Raw genomic sequence first — 20589 nt, 5'->3', positions numbered from 1 at the left:
TGACACAAAACACTTTTCCTGTAATCAGGACTTGAAGCTATAGCAATGAGAGGGGTCTGTGTATGTGTGCTGGGGTGGGGAAATAAAGGTGCCCCTGAAATGATACTATGTTTACTCAGTTGGAATTGATTGAAACCAATTTTGTCCTTTAGAATGACTTTGGAATGGGTTGATAAAGGGAAGGTCCAGATCTTGCACTGTCAGTGGCCTTCTCACAATTTTCCTTGGTATTTAATGACTTCTCATATGGCACCTTAACTAAGCTGACATTCTGGAATGTATCCCTCTCTGTTCCTTACGTTTTTCTTCTACTGGGATAAAGTTTATGGTCTTAAAGAAGGACATTAGATTGCACCCTCTTCTAGATGAGATAAATTCATTTACCATTAACTTATTGAGCACATTTTTTTTTTTTTTTTTGCGGTATGCAGGCCTCTCACTGTTGTGGCCTCTCCCGTTGCAGAGCACAGGCTCCGGACGCACAGGCTCAGCGCCCATGGCTCGCGGGCCCAGCCGCTCCGCGGCATGTGGGATCTTCCTGGACCGGGGCACGAACCCGTGTCCCCTGCATCGGCAGGCGGACTCTCAACCACTGTGCCACCAGGAAAGCCCCCTGAGCACATTTTTTAAAGTATTCTTCAAGATCATGATTTTAATGATTATATAGTATTCTGTTGGATTTATGAACCATAATTTATTTAGCTCATCACCCATTATCAGACACTTGAGCCTTAAAACCACTTCTTAGGACTGCTGTAAAGAATGTAAACCCTCTGGGCTTCCCTGGTGGCGCAGTGGTTGAGAGTCCGCCTGCCGATGCAGGGGACACGTGTTCGTGCCCTGGTCCAGGAAGATCCCACATGCCGCGGAGCGGCTGGGCCCGTGAGCCATGGCCGCTGAGCCTGCGCGTCCGGAGCCTGTGCTCCGCAACGGGAGAGGCCACAACAGTGAGAGACCCGCGTACTGCAAAAAAAAAAAAAAAAAAAAAAAAGTAAGCCCCTCACAAGTGGGGAAGGAATTGTTTTTATTTTTTACCTATTTATTAAAAAAATTATTTATTTGGCTGCACCGGGTCTTAGTTGCGGCATGCGGGATCTGGTTCCCTGACCAGGGATCAAACCCGGGCCCCCTGCATTGGGAGCACGGAATTTTAGCCACTGGACCACCAGGGAAGTCCCAGGAATTGTTTTTAGAAGGCAGTTTATGCAGCCATCTATCTGGCACCTCTTACCTGCTTGTCTAAATAAACATCTTAAACTTGGAATGTCCAAAACTGAATATCTGATATATCCTCTTGAATTCTTGCTCCCCTGCATTCTCCCTCAACTCAGTTAAAGGCAACTCTACCTTTGTAGTTGCTCAGGGCAAAAATCGTAAAACATCCTTGACTCTCTCTCTTATCCTCTATCCATCATAAAGCCCTGTAGGCTCTGCCTTAGAGTATACCCAGAATCTTACTTTCCACCTCCTTTACTGCCACCACCTACAGTAGCCTCCTTACAAGTCTCCTTGCTTCAGCCCTTGCCCTCTAGTAATCTGTTCGCCATCCTTTTACAATGGCAGTCAGATTACTTTTTTGCTCTAAACTCTCAGATGGTTCCCATTTCACTCAGAACAAAAGCTGAAGTCTGTGCAGGGACCTCCCTTCTCCCTTTGCCAAACCTCTGTAGCCTCCTTGGTCTTTCCCTTAGTAATGCAGTGGGTAAATATTCCCAAGTCTAAAGTAGTCTTCAGGAACATGATTTTAGTGGCTGCATGGTAGTTATGAATCATACATTATTTAGCTCATCCTCTGTTATCAAATACTTGAGCCTTAGCCTCTCCATTTATTAAATGGAGATGTTGCTAATGCCTACCCAGCTCTCTATTCCTAGGTTGTTGTGAGGATCAAATGGAATTGGGTGTCCGCGTAGGATGGTATTTGAAAGTTATTTGTGAAATTGTTTTTTGTGGTTAGTTTTGGTACCTAAATCATTATTTTCAATGGGAATATAAATGTATAGGCAGAAACAGTTGAACCTGTCACTAAAGGAGGGGGCCTTTGGTATTGTGTGTTTGGAACTGCTTTTTATTATAGTGTATAATTCAAACTTCTTCAATTACCTAAATAAGTTGTTTTCACATCTGGATTCTGAAACGGCCAAGAGAGAAGACTGAAAAAAATCTTGTAGGAAACCTGCTGCTTTGCATCTTACTGTTTTAGTCTTTTGAGGTTGCCTTGATTAAATCCAGACTGTACTTCATGTGGCCTTTATATGTACATTTGTTGCTTTTTTCAAAGGGGAAAGCAACCATGCCCAGTTTTGTTTGTTTGTTTGTTTGTTTTAAATGCCTTCTTTGCAATTCTCAAGGGTTGTTTTGGAGTTCATTTTTGAAAGTCTGTGCCAACAACACAGTGCTGATAGCTTTTGGTAGTTGCCCAGTGAAGTGTGAAGCACTTGCAGTGGGAGCTCACAAAGTCTGGAGTGTGGTTAGAGAGACCGCGAGAGGGGCTACTCGTGCCGATTTTATAGTAGGCGAAGTTGGTGTTCACAGACTTAATTTTTTGTAGTATATCAACAATGTGCTTATTTTATGAACAAACATTTCTAGTGGGCTAAAAACTGTTCTTGGTTGTACTGTTTAGGGATGAGTGCTTTGTTCATATAGGTGGTAAGAATAAGAAATATGAAATTAGGTTTTTGAGGGCATATGTGGGAAATTAGATTTTTGTTAACTCAGCAAAAATAGGCTGGGAGGCCACCAGGGGCTCAGAGTGTTTTTAGTTTCATCTTAGAGATAAGTAATCAAAGCAGTGTGATGACCATTATGAAGGTATTAGGAGAGGTATCTAAATAACTGAGGGGCAGGGCCAGGAAAGGTGGGGAATGTCTGGGAAGCCTCTTTTGTTTTGGCAGAACAGAAAACTGTACTGCCAGAATTAGCAGAAGCTACGTAAAGAGGAAATGATTTAACTACAATTGCTGTTTCCCTGTGACATTGTTCTGGTCTGATACTAGAGTTCCTTTTGTAACTGTGAATAAAATTGAGAAGGCAGAATGGGTGAAGGGGAAAACAAAATCAGCTTTTACTTTTTAAAGTAAATTGCCTTTTAGTTGGGGGAAAACCACTGCGATTAGTAGGTAACGACAAGACAACAATAATAAACACTTAAGCTATGCCAGCCACAATTAGACGCTTACAGACTTTAACTCATGTAATCCTCACAACAGTCCTATGGCAGATACTCTTATTTTCCCCATTTCACAGATGAGGGCATAAATACTGGCTAACTTGCCTGGGGTCACACATCTAGGATTGAGAGAACTAGAAAATGAACTGGTGCTGTCTGGCTCCAGAGCCCTCATTCTTTTTTTTGTATCTGCCAATCCCAAACTCCTCATTTATCCCTCCCCCACACCTTTTCCACTTTGGTAACCATAAGTTTGTTTGCCATGTCTGTGAGTCTGTTTTGTAAATAAGTACATTTGTGTCGTATTTTAGATTCCACATATAAGTGATATCATATGGTATTTGTCTTTCTCTTTCTGGCTTCACTTAGAATGATATCTCTAGGTCCATCCATGTTGCAGCAAATGGCATTATTTCTTTTTTTTTTTTATGGCTGAGTAGCCTTCCATTGTGTGTGTGTGTGTGTGTGTGTGTGTGTGTATATACATACCACATCTTTTATCCATTCATCTGTTGATGGACACTTAGGTTGCTTCCATGTCTTGGCTGTTGTAAATAGTGCTGCTATGAACATAGGGATGCATGTATCTTTCTGAATTAGAGTTTTCTCCAGATAATGCCCAGGAGTGGGATTGCTAGATCATATGGCAACTATATTTTTAGTTTTCAAAGGAACTTCCATACTGTTTTCCACAGTGGCTGTACCAATTTACATTCCCACCAACGATGTACGAGGGTTCCCTTTTCTCCACACCCTCTCCAGCATTTACTATTTGTAGACTTTTTAATGATGGATGATCTGACTGGTGTGAGGTGATACCTCATTATAGTTTTGAGTTGCATTTCTCTAATAGTGATATTGAACATCTTTTCATGTGCCTTTTGGCCATCTGTATGTCTTTGGAGAAATGTCTATTTAGGTCTTCTGCCCATTTTTGGATTGGGTTGTTTGTTTTTTTGTTATTGAGTTGTATGAGCTATTTGTATATTTTGGAAATTAATCCCTTGTCGGTTGCATCGTTTGCAAATATTTTCTCCCAGTCTATAGGTTGTCTTTTCGTTTTGTTTATGGTTTCCTTTGCTGTGCAAAAACTTTTAAGTTTGATTAGGTCCCATTTGTTTATTTTTGCTTTTGTTTCTATTGCCTTGGGAGACTGACCTAAGGAAACATTGCTATGATTTATGTCAGAGAATGTTTTGCCTATGATCTCTTCTAGGAGTTTTATGGTGTCCTATCTTATATTTAAGTCTTTAAACATTTTTGAGTTTATTTTTGTGTATGGTGTGCGCGTATGTTCTAACTTCATTGATTTACATGCGGCTGTCCGGCTTTCCCAGCACCAGTTGCCGAAGAGACTGTCTTTTCTCCATTGTATATTCTTGCCTCCTCTGTCGAAGATTAATTGACCATAGGTGTGTGGGTTTATTTCTGGGCTCTGTATTGTGTTCCATTGATCAATGTGTCTGTTTTGGTCAGAGCTCTGACTCTTAATCTCTGACCTGTATATATTGCTTCTCAAAATATTAAGTTTTACTGTTCCGTGTAATAAGACTGAACGCCTGTGTCTATTTAGAATTTAACTGTTAGGTTAAAATTTATCTTGATGTCCTTTTTTGATCCAGGGAAATTATTAATAAAAAGGGCATTATTATTAGTTGAGACATCTTTGTACCACTTAACTTAAAGAAAAGCTGGACCTTCCCTGTCATCTCCCTTCAGAATCATTCAAAATTTGCTTAGGAAGAGCAGAATTGTTAATTGAGAGTTTGTTTAACGTTTATTATAGCTAGCATATTTATTTTATACTCACTTGATGACAGTGTGACACTACAGAGTTGGTAGATTTTTTTCTTCTTTTCTTCCATTTGAATGTTCAATACTCTGGGATTGAGTATATAGTTGACCCTTGAACATCAAGGCGGTTAGGAATGCCGACCCTCTGCACAGTTTAAAATCCACCTATAATCTATAATCGACCCTTGGTATCTGCGGTTCTGCATCCATGGATTCAACTAGCCCTAGATCGTGTAGTACTGTACTATTCACTTTTGAAAAAATCCACATATAAGTGGACCCACACAGTTCAAACCTATGTTGTTCAAGGGTCAGTTGTATAGTGAATGCATATAGTACATTTATCCTGTTTTATAAGATTTAGAATCTAATTTTGTTATTTTAAAAGATCAAGAAATTTTATGATTGTAGGTCTTTTGCTCAAATCTACTTTATGACAATATGCTTTATGCCATTTTAATATATTTTCGGCAATATATTATTCTAAGTAGGGGAGAGGATGCTTCTGGGGCTTGGCTTTATGGTTTTGGAATATAAATGGTATATAAAATAATCGTGTGCCATTTTTCTTAAATTTGGATATAGTAGAAAGTTTCTGAAGAGGAAGTTTGTGCCGAAGATATCACTGGTATTTTTAACAAGCTTAAAACATGCCATCAGAGAAAAGTTAATATAAAGTTACACTGTTGCCACGATGATATGTTAATTGTAGTTGCAGGCAAAATCTTAATAGTTTGCCAACAACAGTGTAATTGCTGCATAGAGACTTTGAGATATTAGATAAACAAATTTATTCTGGAGAATAAAAGGGCTTTTAAGTACAAATCTTGTTTTGACTGCCTTGTTTTCTAGGACTTAGTAATTAAAACATTATTTCTGCATCTTGATGCTGGAGTAACAAAGTTGTAAAGAAGGCCAGGAAAAAGGGGGATAAAGTTGGGGGACTTCGCAGACTTTGTAAGGCTAATTTTGACTTGAAGGCACTCTAAGAAAGAGAAGATGGTCTTGCGGTTCATCAGTAAACTAAAGCCTATGGAACATTTTATGGGGAGTCATTTTAAAGGCATTCCATTGATCTTGAATAAGGGTCTTCAAGCCTTTACGTGAAAGGTGCTGTCCTGTTCTTCATTCTTCTCCGGCTCTCCTAAGGTAAGGAATGTCAGCTACAGCATAAAGAATAAAAAGTCTGAAGGCACAAGGGGAAAGGTGTGCAAGGTGCAGGGAGAGGATAAACTCAAGGTCCTCTCCCCTGTGGACCTGGGAAAAGATACAATCAGATCTTCAGTTCTGAGGCTGCCTTTCTGATTTATGAAGGGAGAGTTAAGAAAACAGCCTGGAAACCAGATGAGATCTGGATGGTGATGGGAACCAAGGCCCAGAGGTGAGGATGAGCCAGAGTGAGTTATGGGGAAGTCAAGTGATAGCCTGACAAAGACTCTTCCTCTTGGGAGTCCAGAAGGTGGTTATGATAGTAGCTAACATAGCTTGATTTCCTTTGTCTCTTGGCTCTCAGGACCCCATGCTCTCCTGATTGCCTTCCTTCCTCCCAGGCCATTCTCTGTTCTTCCTTTCCTCCTGTGTTAAAAGTACACCAGGACCTTGTCTCTCCTCTTTGATCTCTTTTCTGTCTATAGGGAAGACACACTCCTAAGTGATTTCATCTAGGCTCAAGGCTTTAAATGTCACTGAGGTGACAATGACTCCCAAATTCATTTCTCCAGCCTGCACCCCTTGGTACAACTCCACACTTGTCTACCCGGCTGCTAATTTAACTCTACTTAAAGGCCTAAGAAGTATCTCAAACTCAGCGTGTCTTCAACAGAACTGATTTCCCCTCCTTGCCCAACTAAAGTGGCTCTTCATTCATTCTTACCCATTCTTTAGTTTCTCAGACCAAAAATATTGGGGTCACTCTTCTTTTTCTTACAGGCCACCTGTAATTCATCAGTAAGTCAGTCTTGTTGTCTCTGCTTTCACAGTCTCTCCTAAATCTGGTTACTTTTTATCGTTTCTACTCTAGTCCAAGAACACTCCAGTAGCTTCCTATCTTTCTGTTTCTGCTTTTGTTCCTATGTAGTAGCCAGAGTCATATTCTAGAAATGTAAATCAGATTATGTCAGCTTGTGTTTCAAGTCCTTTGTTGGCTTCCTATCACTTTTAGAATATAACTAAAAACCCTCACCTTGGCCACAGGCCCCAGAGAATTTGGCCTCTGGCTAGCCCTCTGACTTCACATGCCATTATAGTTTACTCCTTTGGCAACACTGGTGGTCTTGCCGGGCCCTAAATGTCATGCTGGTCCCTGCTCAGATGTGGCAGCCTGCCCACTCTTATCTAAAAGAGTCACTCCTGCTACCTCCATTGTCACCGTTATATCTCCTAAGTCTTCTTTATTTTTCTTCCAGGTTGTACTATCTCTATTAGTTAATTATCTGATTTCCTGATTAGAATGTAAGCTCCTTCAAGGCAGGGACTGTTTTTTCACTAGATACCTTCAGGCCTGGGGCATGGTAGGCACCCAAGTATTTGCTAAATGAAAGAATATTTTGAGTATTTACTTTGTGCTAGGTCCTGAGCTAAAACTCTTGACATCGATTAGTGATTAATCCTCCTAACAAGTTCTATAAAGGTAGGCACTATTATTGTTGTACCCATTTTACAGATAAGAAAACTGAGGCTTACTGATTGTTATGTGCTGAGTTTATAGATGGACCCTAGGATAATATTGGATACTTAGGGTGGAGTTAGATCAAAGCCTCTACAGTATTCTATTTTCTTCACTGCTAAAATATTTAATAATGTCTTCTAGAAATATTTTCTAGATCAACTCAGGTTTTGATCATTGAATATTGGGTCAAATTGTAAGACAAAATTCAGTTTTGGATCGAGAAACACAATGCTTTTGATATAGGAATGGACCTTTCTTTCTCCTGGCCCCGACAAATGCCACAGACTTGAAACTCATGGATTTCTGATGCCAGATGCAGTTCTCACGGGAGGCATTATGTAAATGGCAAAGATGTTCTGCAGTAGTGGTTGTGTTCTGTGTAATTGGTCTCCACACTTCCATTCATGCTTTCCTCCAATCCAGTCTCCATGCTTTAGTCCATCCATCACTGTAGTCAAGCCACTCCAGTGGCTTCTCACTGCTCAGGGGTTCACCAGCTCCTTGAGGTCTGTCCACGACCCTGAGATTTAGTGCTTTTCTGCCCTTTGCTGCTCACTGCATTTGAGCTACACCTGTCAAACCAGTGCCTGGGTTTCACGTCCTTCTTTTTGCCCCAGGGCTTCCTAATGCAGTTCCCTGGCCTGGGATGCACATTGCCCAGTGGGCTCTGGCCTTGGACAACTCAGGCGCTCCAAGTGTAAAATGGAGATGATGCAACGTGAGGTTATTTTGTGGATTAAATGAGTGTGTACATGTAATGCTTTAGCACAGTGCTTGGAACATAGTAAGCATTCAGTAGGTGTTGGCTGATATTATTATCACTCGGCTTTCCTTAGCTATCTCCTACTTATCCTTCAGCTCCCCCTTCTCTTTCACCAAATCAGAGTTTACTGACTAAAAAATTGCCTCTTTTATATATGTTTCCTTTTATATGTTTCTGTTTATATGTTCTTATAGGACCCCATGCTTATCTAGCATGGATCTTACCATAATTTGAAAGCATGTATTTATTTTGTGTGATTATATGTCTGTCTCCTCCATTGACTCTGAGCTCTAGAAGGGTGGAAATAACTCTTTTGCTTGCCATTGTATCCCTAACCCAGTGCCTGGTACATAGTTTGTGCTTAATAAATGTGCTCAGTAAATGTGCCCAGTGAATAAAGGGCTCTTAACTTTTCCTTTCTTAAAATAGGATCTTGGGATCTTTTGTGATAACCCTTCCTTTGAGAAAGAGTAATGTCAGCGTGGAAACTAGCATTATTTCAGACTTGGGAGCTCATTGAGTACAAGTACACAGGGCAAAGGGGCAGGGACTACTGGAAGATAGGCAGAAAGATCAGGAACATGGACTTGTCCGGATGGATGTTGTTGTAACATCTGGGCTTTGAGTGATGCACCATCCTGGTTGTAGCTGTGATATTCAACAGTGATTCAACCAGTTCCTGTATAATCCCTGCTCTGTGCTGGGCATTGAGCCAGGTGCTGAGCACCTCACCCTTCTAATTGAATGTATGTTTCAGGGGAACTACTTGGAAAGATGAATGCTGAGAACATTAGCATCTATTTACGTCTTTTGGTGTTTTTACCATATGGCAGTGCCTCTTGGGTGTGTGTCTTGTGTGTGAGGTCAAGAATTTGTTTCCTACCTACACAAGAATCGTTATGCGAGGCAAGCTTGTCATATCTGGGACACTGGAGAAAATTTTGCAGCAACAGATTTTAATGTGGTAAGATACCTCCGTCTGCCATGAGATTCCATATTTCCTGTGAAATGCAGAGTGTAAAAGACAATTGTAAAGACCTGGGGAAGAAGAGGGATTTCTAGTACCTATTCCACTCTTCTGCCCCCAATGTGCTTTCCTTTATCCTTGCCCTTCCTGCTGACCTCCATCAGCACATCTTCTTTTGCCTGTACTATTTAAAACCTGGTAATCTTTCCTCTTGTTCCCTGTTTACCTATTACTGCTGTTTCCTAGAAGTTGTATTTCTGTTCTCTAGACTGGAATTTAGGTACCTCCTTTCCCGGAGGTTAATGATTCTTGCCAGAAGCTGAATTAGTTGGTTGCTCAGGGAGAAAAGACTCAGTAAGCAAGTGGTATTGAGAGAGCTACATTCCAGTTCACAAATAAGTGTCACCTACTTATGAAGTCAGTACCGTGAGTGATATAGAAAGAGGGGTCATGGTTTCCAGCCACAAAGAAGGGGCAGTCTGTAAGGAAAGATGAAACTAACATATTCATTAGTTTTTCGGGTATATATTGAGTATCTACTGTATGTCAGGCACTGTCCTGGGAGCTAGGGGATAGAACCGTGAATGAAACAGTAGTTCTGGTCTCATGGAACTTACATTCTAGTGACTCATATAATAAGTCAGGTGGTCATGAGAGCAATGAAGAAAAATAAGGCAGGGTAAGAGGATGGAGAGTGAAGTGAATGCTGATTTAAATTAAATGGTCAGAAAAGGGCTGTCTGATAAGGTGATGTTTGAATAGAGAACCGTATGAAATTAAGGAGTGGGCGAGTCAGATACCTGGGAGAAAGCATTCCCAGCAGAGCAGTAAGTACAAAGACCCTGAAATGAGAATGTGTCTTCAGTAAGAAGGCCAGTGGGATCAGAGTAAAGATTGAACCTTTGGAGAGGAGGTCACAGAGGGAGTGGAGTTTTGTTCAGTGTATTATCGGAAGGTTCACTGGAGGTTTGCCGTGGAGGTGATCCGGATTACGTCTGAGAAGGGTCATTATCTACAATGTGGAGATGAGACTTTTCAGGGGCTCAGGGGAAAAGTGGGGAGCCCAGTTAGTAGGTATTGCAGTCGTCCAGGCGAGAGAGATGGTGAGTTGACCAGGGTGGTACTGATGGTGGTGGTGAGAAGTCATGGGATTCTGGATACATTTTGAAAGTAGAACTGACAATGTAGATCAGATGTGGAGAATTGCTGGTGGAGGTGGGTCCAGATGTGGAGTATACTGTGTGTCCAGAGAAATCTTGATAGAAGAAGAGGCCTCAGGTGCAGAAGGAGTGTAAAAGAGGTCTTGAAAAGTGGCATGAAATGATGATTTTTATAGGAAATAAAGCACTATGAAGTATACAGCACTTAAAATAGAGTTATGTTCTGGCTAGTCCTCAAAGATATGCCAGGAGTCCATTCCTTGAAGAAAAAGTGTTGATTTGTCTGAGACAAACTCTGTCCACTGATAACACTTGACCCTGGGAGGCATAAATGTTTGTAATAGCTTTTACATTGGTGAAAATATGGTTTATATGTTGAACATATTCATTAATTACTAGAATTCCATTCATATGTGCATGCTTTCTGGGAGACAAATTAGAAGTCCTGCACACTGTGTTTTAGCTCAGTTGACTTTGATACAAGAATCACTATGTTAAATATTGCCCAGTCTTTTCGGTGATAGAATTCTCTCTATATTCTTACTGTGAAAGTTAATAAAATTTACTGGTATTTTATGTATATATTGCATAGGTATATACTGTTTTGGTTTTTCCTTTTAGGTTCCTGAAAATGGTACAAGATTTAATGAAATTAAAATTACACATGACCTGTGGAGCACATTCGTCTGAGTGCCTGTTTGGTGTAGGGCAGTGTAGAGGGTCCGTAAGACATGGTCCATGTACTGAAGGGATTTTTAATGTGGTAGGAGCACCGGAGATTTGATGGCACATCTAAAGGACTCCAATGTAGTATTTTGACTCTTGCCAAGAAGTAGAATTCTTATGCTTTAGCTTATTTTATCAGTGAACTTTCCTTGCTTTGGTTTAAAAACCACGGAATATGGTTATCATACCCACCAAACATTGGGGGAATTTAAAACAAGATAAAATACGTGTTTTTGAAAATTAACATTTGTATAGTGCTTTACTCATTTAATCCTGTGAACTAGGTATTACCTCAGTTTTATTTTTAACTATTTATTTGTTTGGCTGGGTCTTGGTTGCGGCACGCAGGATCTTCATTGCCGCATGCGGGATCTTTTAGTTGCGGCATGCGAGCTCTTAGTTGTGGCATGCGGGATCTAGTTCCCTGACCAGGGATCGAACCTGGGCCCCCTGCATTGGGAGCGCAGAGTCTTAATCACTGGACCACCAGGGAAGTCCCTTACCTCAGTTTTAGAGGGGACACAAAAGTGTAGCAATACCCAAGGTCACAGAAAAATCTAAATCTATATATATCTATATCTATATATCTATCTATCTATCTGTCTATATATAGATATATATATATTTTTTTTGGTTGCGCTGTGTGCCTTGTGGGATCTTAGTTCCCAACCAGGGATTGAACCTGGGTCCTCAGCAGTGAAAGCTCAGAGTCCTAACCACTGGACCATCAGGGAATTCCCTAAATCTAAATATATTTCTTAATTGTTCTTACTGATGCTGGTCCTTTGTTTCCAAATCCTATACCCTTTCTATTACATGTTCTCTCTCCCCCCTCCCCATTTTTATTAATGGTTGGAAACATCCTGTTTCTTAGTTGGGTTAAAGGAAGTGAGATCATAGCTGTTATTCAGAAAGAAAAATCCTTTCGCACATATGAAAATATTAATTCATTGTCCATGCAAGTAATAGTGGAGTTCATGGGCTTCTGATGTGCTCAAGCGCTGTCATTAATATTTTATCCTTATAAGTTTTTTTCCTTTGCAGAGTTTTGGAGTTAAAAAAAATTTTTGCTAGTAAATATTTAAAATAGTCAAGATAATACAATGTATATGTAAATATAAAGAATAATATAAAACAACTCTGTAACTGCCACCCATTCTAACATATAGAAATGACCCATACCTTCTGAGTCTTTCTGCTTACACCTTTCCCCCCCTAAGTCTGGTAACAAGAATATTGAATTTTGCATTTTTCCAAGGTGTCTTTAATATAAATATCTTTCATTTAGGAATGAAAATCTTTTAAATATTGTGGGTAAATTTCATCTTGTTTCACATAACTTATATAAATGGCTCTTTAAAATTATATTTTGATTTACTTATTTATGTTAAAGATATTTTTGTTGCCTGGAGGCAGTTATTTAAAAGGCAATTTGGTATCGTGTATACAGAAGTAGAAATATAATGTTGTACACATGAAAGTTATCTAACGTTATATACCAATGTTACTTCAATAAAAAAGAAAAAAGGTGGTATCTTTCTTATCTTTCTTTGTATATCTAACACTTAATACACAGCAAATGTGCCCCAAAAAAGTTTGTTAAATGAATTCATGCATCCATGTGCTGAGTGGAATGAATAATAGCTGGAAAGAAAAAAATAGATAAAAATAAAAAGCAGCTTGGTTTTGAAGATGGAAGTTAGGAAAATTTATTAGTTTCAGAAGTTTCAAAGATCTGGGAGAAGGGTATATTGAGGAAGAGGAAAAGGATTTCGTGTGAATCAAGGAAGTTACTCGCTGGCATAGTTTTTCTTTTCCTTTACTAGAGAAAAGGGAACAAAGGAGTAGGATCTGAAAACTTGCCCTTTCTTAAATCGTTCTTGGCAGAATTGGTACTACCAGTGAGTAGCTAAAGATTTAATGAAATGCGACTTAAAAGTTTTATGACAGCGGATTTCCTAAAGGTTAGAAAGTGTTTATTTTAACCGTGGTTTCGAGTGATGAAGTCTACTTCAGAGGTCATACCCTATATATTGTTATTGTCCTCATTGCTGAGCCACTGAAACCTGGAATCTGGTTCACGAAGTATGACACTAATTTCTGTTTTCTTGGTAGAGTTTGTGTGTGGTCTTTCATCTTTTAGGAACTATAATTCTCATAGTTCCTAGTTTCAGATGTTGTAAGGAGAGTTCTGAGCAATGCCTGTGATACAGTTTTGGGGGGCAGTGGTCATAAATGTGCATTTACATGCACATATGTATGCACATGCATAGAAATGCCTTACCGTGCTTGCCTTGGTGATCGCCGCATATAGGGAGTATTTAATTGTTGGGTGACTGGGCTCAGGAACTAGACACTCCAAACTCACATCCTGAATCGCCACTAGCTAGCTCTGTAGCCTTGGGTAAGTTACTTAACCTCTTTTTGATGATTTCTTTATAAAATGGGGATAATAAAACATCTGCCGTATTGAGTGGTTGGGAGGATTAAACAGGTTTGTGCACAGAAAGTACTTAGAGCTCAGAGTAAGTGCTCCATGAATGTTGGCTATTATTTAAATCTTGTAGGTAGTGCCTTTTGTTTAGAAGTGCACTTCTTTGCTTAGGCTACCATTTGTGTGTGGGGAGATGTTCTTTCTGGAACCATGTCTCCTTGTCACATGATTATGTGCTGTGTGAGCCTTGTTAATACTCTGTCAGCATTTGAGGTTGGAACATAGGTGTGGCCATACCCCGTGGAATCCAGTGAGAGAGAGCTAAGCACCGTAGCAACTGTTGCTATTTGTATCCTGAGCAACAGCTGCCCGGGGCAGATTTATTTTTTAATCCTGATCTCAGATAGCTTGGGATGTGGCCCTGCCTTAGAGAAGTGGATTGGTTGGTCTGGGCTTTGAGGCGATTTCATGACCACATGTTACAATGATTCTATTCTGTGTGAAATATGAGGTGCTAAAGCTTTGTGTGTGTGAGGGAGGAAGAGAGGCCAAGCCTCAGCATGCAGTCAGTCCCTGAAGTATGTGACTGGGTTAATCACATGAGAAATCACTTTTTAAAAACAATTTTATTTATTTTTTGGCCATGTCGTGTGGCATGCGGGATCTTAGTTCCCCGACCAGGGGTCGAACCCGTGCCCCTGCGGTGGAAGCACGGAGTCCTAACCACTGGACCTCCAGGGAAGTCCCGAGAAATCACTTTTAATATGGACAGTGAGGCTTCATACTTTTCAGTCAAAAGTAATTTTACTGTTTATGACATTCTACAGATGATTTAGAGGTCTGTGTTTCTAGTGTATACATGCACACACATATACACACGTATATACATATATCTAGTAACTTACGTATTAGTTATTATCAATTGTGGATTTCACAAAAACTATCCTTCCTTTTTTTTTTTTTTGCGGTACGCGGGCCTCTCACTGCTGTGGCCTCTCCCGTTGCGGAGCACAGGCTCTGGACGCGCAGGCTCAGCGGCCATGGCTCACGGGCCCAGCCGCTCCGCAGCATGTGGATCTTCCCGGACCGGGGCACGAACCCGTGTCCCCCGCATCGGCAGGCGGACTTTCACCCACTGCACCACCAGGGAAGCCCCTAAATGCTTTTCTTAAGTAGATGATAGGATCTTTAAAAAGTGTTTGTTTTAAATAGTGGTTGGATTAATTCAGTAATTTTCTAATTTTTATTTCTGATATATTGAAATATTTCAAGCCTTATGAAGCACCTTGAAATAGTAACATGGTCCATTTCCAAATTTTGTCTGCTAACTTACCTAGGATTCAGTCACAAGACATTTACTGAGCACCTACTATGTTCCAAGCTCTGTTGTAAATTCTGGTGGCATCTAGTGAATGTTGTTGGTCTGATTCTTTTCAAATTCTCTATATAGATCCTACCTATTAAAAATGTGTTATTTTTGTTTTTCAATTGCCCAATTCAGATTCAGTAGTATGAATTTACTGATTTGGATGTTTTGAGTTTACAGTATAACATCATGCTGAACTAAAAAACATTTAACTGAGTCACTTATAAAATCAAAACATTTTCATCCTCTAGGTATTATTAACCCAAAGAACCCAAAGGAAGCTCCAAAGTCCTTCAGCTTTGACTACTCCTACTGGTCTCACACCTCGGTGAGTGTACTCATGGTGCAGCGTGGTAGAACAGTGTGGGTTTTAAACCTTTTGAAAGAGCCTGCAGGTCCACAGGGAAAGCAAAGATTACCAACATCTAGGGAAATGAAGAGTAAGACCCTTTGCAGTATCCCCTTACTCATTATAGGATCCCAAATCTTACTGGCTTCTAGGGATTGTTCCTAAACTAGAGTTTGCTTCTGCATCTCTTTGTTACGCATTTTTGTTCTTTTTTTCCTATTTTGTGTTAGAGTAGGAGATGTTTTAAACAATTGCAAAGCCTAATTGCCAAGGGCAGAGCCTGTGAAAGGGGATGGAAAACATTCTTCACTGAAAGCTGTGTTTATTGAGAAATAGCCACACCACCTGGAGCGAATTAAAAGAAATATTTTTGTATGTGGACTTGATCTTTGATCTTTCAGCCCCATTTTCCACTTAAAATTTTCTTGGAGCTCCCTGTGAATGGAAGAGTAATACTTTCAAGGTTATGTAAAATGAAATGTAATCATGTCAGATAATTTCATGTAGATATTTTTATGTATGGCTGGCCTGGATGTCTCTAATAGTGCCTCTGTGTGTGTGCATTTAATGGGAAAAATAAACTATATGTAGGAGGGACTTAAAATATATTTTAGGTGATTATTCTGATTTCAAACACTTTTATTTATTATAGAAGTAATCAAATAAGCATAGGAAACAATATGAATAAAATGCCATTTATTTTTCCTTTTAATCCTTACAGCCCGAAGATCCCTGTTTTGCATCTCAAAACCGTGTGTACAATGATATTGGAAAGGAAATGCTCTTACATGCCTTTGAAGGATATAATGTCTGTATTTTTGCCTATGGGCAGACTGGTGCTGGGAAGTCTTATACAATGATGGGTAAACAAGAAGAAAGCCAGGCTGGCATCATTCCACAGGTAAAAAACAAAAAAACAAGAATGAAAAACCTCTGTTCATTATTACTCTTAGTCCTCAATTGCATTAACAATTATTTTTATTAGCAAACATTTATTCAGGGACTATTGTATGCGAGGCACAAAGATAAATCTCTTTCCCTGAGAGGAGCTAACAGTCTGATGGAAAAGACTGATATGTATTCATGTCTGTTTTTAAAGGTGGGAAAGTTGACTTTTTGTAAAGGTTTTGCTGTATATCCAATGCCATGTTACTTTATCTTTTGAACAATGTTATCAGCTTCTTTAAAAAGTGATAGTATGTGTCAGGCTCTGTTCTGAATCCTGGGGACACCTGGTGAGTGTTGTTGGTCTGATTTTTTCCCCCAAGTTCATATATAGATCACCTCTTAAGAATATGTTTTTGTTTTTTGATTGCCTTATTTGATTGCCTTTCCTTTTATCTTGTTAAATTAATTCTATCACTTAAAGCTTGAACAGTCTGAGGTTTTTTTCTTTTTTAAGAGCAGTTAGTCTTTTGATTCTGTATTGTTTGGGAATGGAGAAAAGTCATGACACAGGTACATTTAAGAAGAACTTCTTTTGCTAGTAACAGGAACATGGTTTGCTTTTATTAATGATATTTGGGATTAATTTTAAAGTGTTCTTTTACTATAGGCCTAGTGTGGCCATTGCTGTATTCTGAAAATAAAATATATAAGGGAGCAATATCTACTTTTTTGAATGGATTATTGGATTATAATTTTAAATTCAGCTATATAATTGAAATGCTTATTATTAATAAAGATTAGGACATTTTCAGAAAAAATGAACATACTAGCATGCACGCACACACACACACACACACACACACACTCAAATATATTTTTTAAAATTTTGGCTGTGCCAGGTCTTAGTTGCGGCACGCAAGGATCTTTAGCTGCAGTATGCGGACTTCTTATTTGCGTAATGCATGCGTATCTAGTTCCCCAATCAGGGATTGAACCCAGGCCCCCTGCATTGGGAGCACGGAGTCTCACCCCCTGGACCACCAGGGAAGTCCCTATTTTTTTTTTTAAACGTAAAAGGTAATGTCTGTATTAAGACATATATTTGGGAATTGTCCTTCTTTGTGTATAGTAATGGTAATAATTATAATACTAATTAGAGGAAACATTAAATGTAGCACTCATAATGTGCCAAGCACAGGTCTAAGTCTTTGCTTTTACTACTATGTATTAACTTCTTTGACAATAAAATAATTGTATGTAGATATAGCAAGTAATATTAAATAGTCATTCTATTTCCTTTAATTTATTTGTTATTGGAATTCTTGTATAGTTACATATGTATCTCTTTTCTGGTAGAATTTTTGAATATTTTGTTTTAATGTCAAAGCATGAATTTTTAAGAAGACTTATGTTTTAGAAACTGCTACTTAAAATCCATCTTAAATTCTATTTAGACTTCTAGAGATTCATGAACATATAGTTCATTTTTCAAATGTATATTGATTGCCTTAATACTAAATATATAGCAAACGAAAATTCAGTGGATTTTTCTTAATTATTCTTATTCAAAACATCACATATTTTAAATAAATTCAAAGGATAGGGAGAGTGAAATTTTATAATTTTCCTGATCTAGAAAAATTGTTTTCTGTTAGAAATGTCACTGTGTAATGGAACAACCTCTCATAAAAGGGATTGGAATCTTAAGGCAGAGGTAAAGGGGAAAAATTTATAGAGTCAAAATTATTCTCAAAAATACCTTTATTTATTACTCTTTTCAAATAGTGTATATTCTCTCTATGCATATATGTATGAATTTACAATGTATATAGTAACAGAACATATAATACAATTTATGTCATGATAAATAAGTGTGCAAAATACAGTTTAATAGTAGTTTTACTCCTACAATTATAATACTGATAGTTGAGTCACAGTTAATTCTAGTATAATATGAAGAGTTGAATTCACATGAAGTAAAATCAATGACATAACAATAGAAGAGACATAATCCCTTCTCTTCCCCTATATGTGGCTTTCTTTCTAAGGAAACATTATTGAGGTGATACTGTTGAGGGACAATAGGGATTAGATGAGAAGAATGTATTAAAAACTTTCCTTTTATTTCATTCAAAGCATTTACCTTTGATGTTGATGCCATTAATATTTAGAGAAAAAAAGAGAAAGGGGATCTCGCTAATCCCTTTAGCACGCATGGGTAATGTAGTACTTCTGATTTATGCTCTTCGTGCCTCTCATTCTGTTTCTACAGTTATGTGAAGAACTATTTGAGAAAATCAATGACAACTGTAACGAAGAAATGTCTTACTCTGTAGAGGTGCGTAAAACTGTGGATTAAAAACAGAGTCCTCTGTGCTCCATTCCCTCAAATGCTACTTTTCAATGGTTCCTAATTATGACTGAGCTATAGATCACTTAACCATTGCCCCAATTCTGTACTTTGAGGCTATTTCTAAGTTTTGGTTATAATGAAGAATGTTGTAATTAAATCCTTGTTCATAAGTTTGTGGCTTTATTTTCAGTTATTTCCTTCTTATGTATGTTGGTTGTCAGATGGTACATTTGAATTGCCAAATGGCCTTTTGAAAGGCTATACCAATTTTCTGTTCCATCAGGAGGGTGTAAGCACCCACTGTGTCCTCGTCATCGTTTAGTAATTTTATTTTTTAATCTTTGCCAATTTAATAAGGGAAATTTTCTCACTTTTAAAATTAGAATTTCTTTGATTAGCAGTGTGACTGAACATCTTGTAAATTATGTATATGCCTGTTTATATTTTGGGATTGCAATGTTTTTGTTATTCATTTGCATGAACTCTTCCCCCTTTAATATTATTAATAATGACTTTTGACAGGCATAAGTTTTTAAAATATATGTAACCAAATCTCTTCTCCTCTTCTCCCCTTTGTAATTGTTTACAATCTTGGAAAGTTATTCTCCATTCAGTGTATATACCCTAGTTCCTTTGAGAAGAGGTCTGTAGAATTACATTTATATATGTTAGTTTATTTGATAAACATTTCCACTTTTTTGTACAAGTGCTTTATGAAGCTGTTGTTTTACACATCCCCATTTTTGGTATTCAGTTTCATAGTAGCTGAAGTTATTAAAACATTCTGTTAACATGAGCTTGTTGTTTTGAGAAATCAGTCTGTTTTTTAAGTGACTTCTAGATTTTTAAAAATGTATATGTTGTGACTTTCTATAGGTCTTATGCAATTCTTAGTTGATCCACTTAGCTGCTTTGGGTTTTTTCTTTACCTTTAAAGTGTTGTATAAATCTCAAAGAATTCTGCCTGGTAACTATGATGTACCAAAAGGGGAATGTGCTGCTCTAAAAATATGTTTTGTTAAAATGAATTCTCTGAATAGCTTGTCTCATCCTATAACTATTCTTTTTTGAATATTAAATGTATAGCAAATGAAAATCAGTAGATCTTTATTAATCATTCTTATTAAAATATCATAAATTTTAAATAAATTCAAAGGATAGGGAGAGTGACAATGTGATTGAAGTTTTTGAGCTTATAGGTAATAAAAGAAGCTGCCATTTTCTTTCATATTATTCAGAGTTCACAGGCTTATTTGGAGTGCACAGTGTATCCCTAATCCCAATGTGAACAACAACTTTGTTGTTCTTCACATTGGTGGGACCTCTACCTCCTCTCCTGCCTCTCTCCCTTATTTACTCTGCTGCAGCCACACTGGCCTTCTTTTTTTTTTTTTTGCTGTTTCTGGAATACACCAGGAACATTCCTACCTCAGTGCCTTTTCATTTACATTTCTTTTGGCCTGAAATTTTCTTTCCTGGATGTCTTTTTTTTTTTTTTTTTTCTTTTTAATATTTATTTATTTAGTTGCGCCGGGTCTTAGTTGTGACAGGCAGACTCCTTAGTTTCAGCAAGCAGGCTCCTTAACTGTGGCATGCGTGTGGGATCTTGTTCCCTGACCAGGGATTGAACCCGGGCCCCCTGCATTGGGATTTCAGAGTCTTTGCCACCAGGGAAGTCCCAGTATCTTTTTGACTAAGTTTTCACCTCCAAGTCTTTTGCTCAAATCATACCCTCTCAATGAGGCTTGCCATGACCACCTTATTTAATTTTGCAACTTGCCCTCTACCCCAGCACTCCTGACCTCTCTTGCTCTGTTCTTTTTTTTTTTTATAGTATTCATCACTTCTACCCTACTTTATAATATTTTACTTATTTTTTATGTTTGTTTTTTATTTTCAGTATCCCTTTTAGAATCATAAGCTCATTAGGGCAGGGATCCTTATTTACT

General features: G+C 38.4%; 1 protein-coding gene across 10 annotated transcripts in view; it reads left to right on the top strand.

The window, feature by feature from the left end:
* Nucleotides 1–20589, top strand: part of KIF1B (kinesin family member 1B) — a 154690-nt gene that overhangs the window by 22909 nt on the left and 111192 nt on the right. For 9 of the 10 annotated variants that reach the window (XR_012328077.1, XM_073796220.1, XM_033843487.2 and 6 more), the window contains exons 3-5: nucleotides 15302–15378; nucleotides 16121–16300; nucleotides 18560–18625. Coding sequence is in view for 9 of the 10 variants with exons in the window: in XM_073796220.1 (XP_073652321.1) it covers nucleotides 15302–15378; nucleotides 16121–16300; nucleotides 18560–18625 (323 nt within the window). In the remaining variant the exon portion in view is untranslated. The remainder of the gene's footprint in view (nucleotides 1–15301; nucleotides 15379–16120; nucleotides 16301–18559; nucleotides 18626–20589) is intronic. The other variant, XM_073796226.1, reaches the window with a different exon arrangement.

The sequence above is a fragment of the Tursiops truncatus genome, chromosome 1 (assembly GCF_011762595.2).
Source record: "Tursiops truncatus isolate mTurTru1 chromosome 1, mTurTru1.mat.Y, whole genome shotgun sequence".
Lineage (NCBI taxonomy): Eukaryota > Metazoa > Chordata > Mammalia > Artiodactyla > Delphinidae > Tursiops > Tursiops truncatus.
This window is presented reverse-complemented; position numbering and strand designations above follow the sequence as displayed.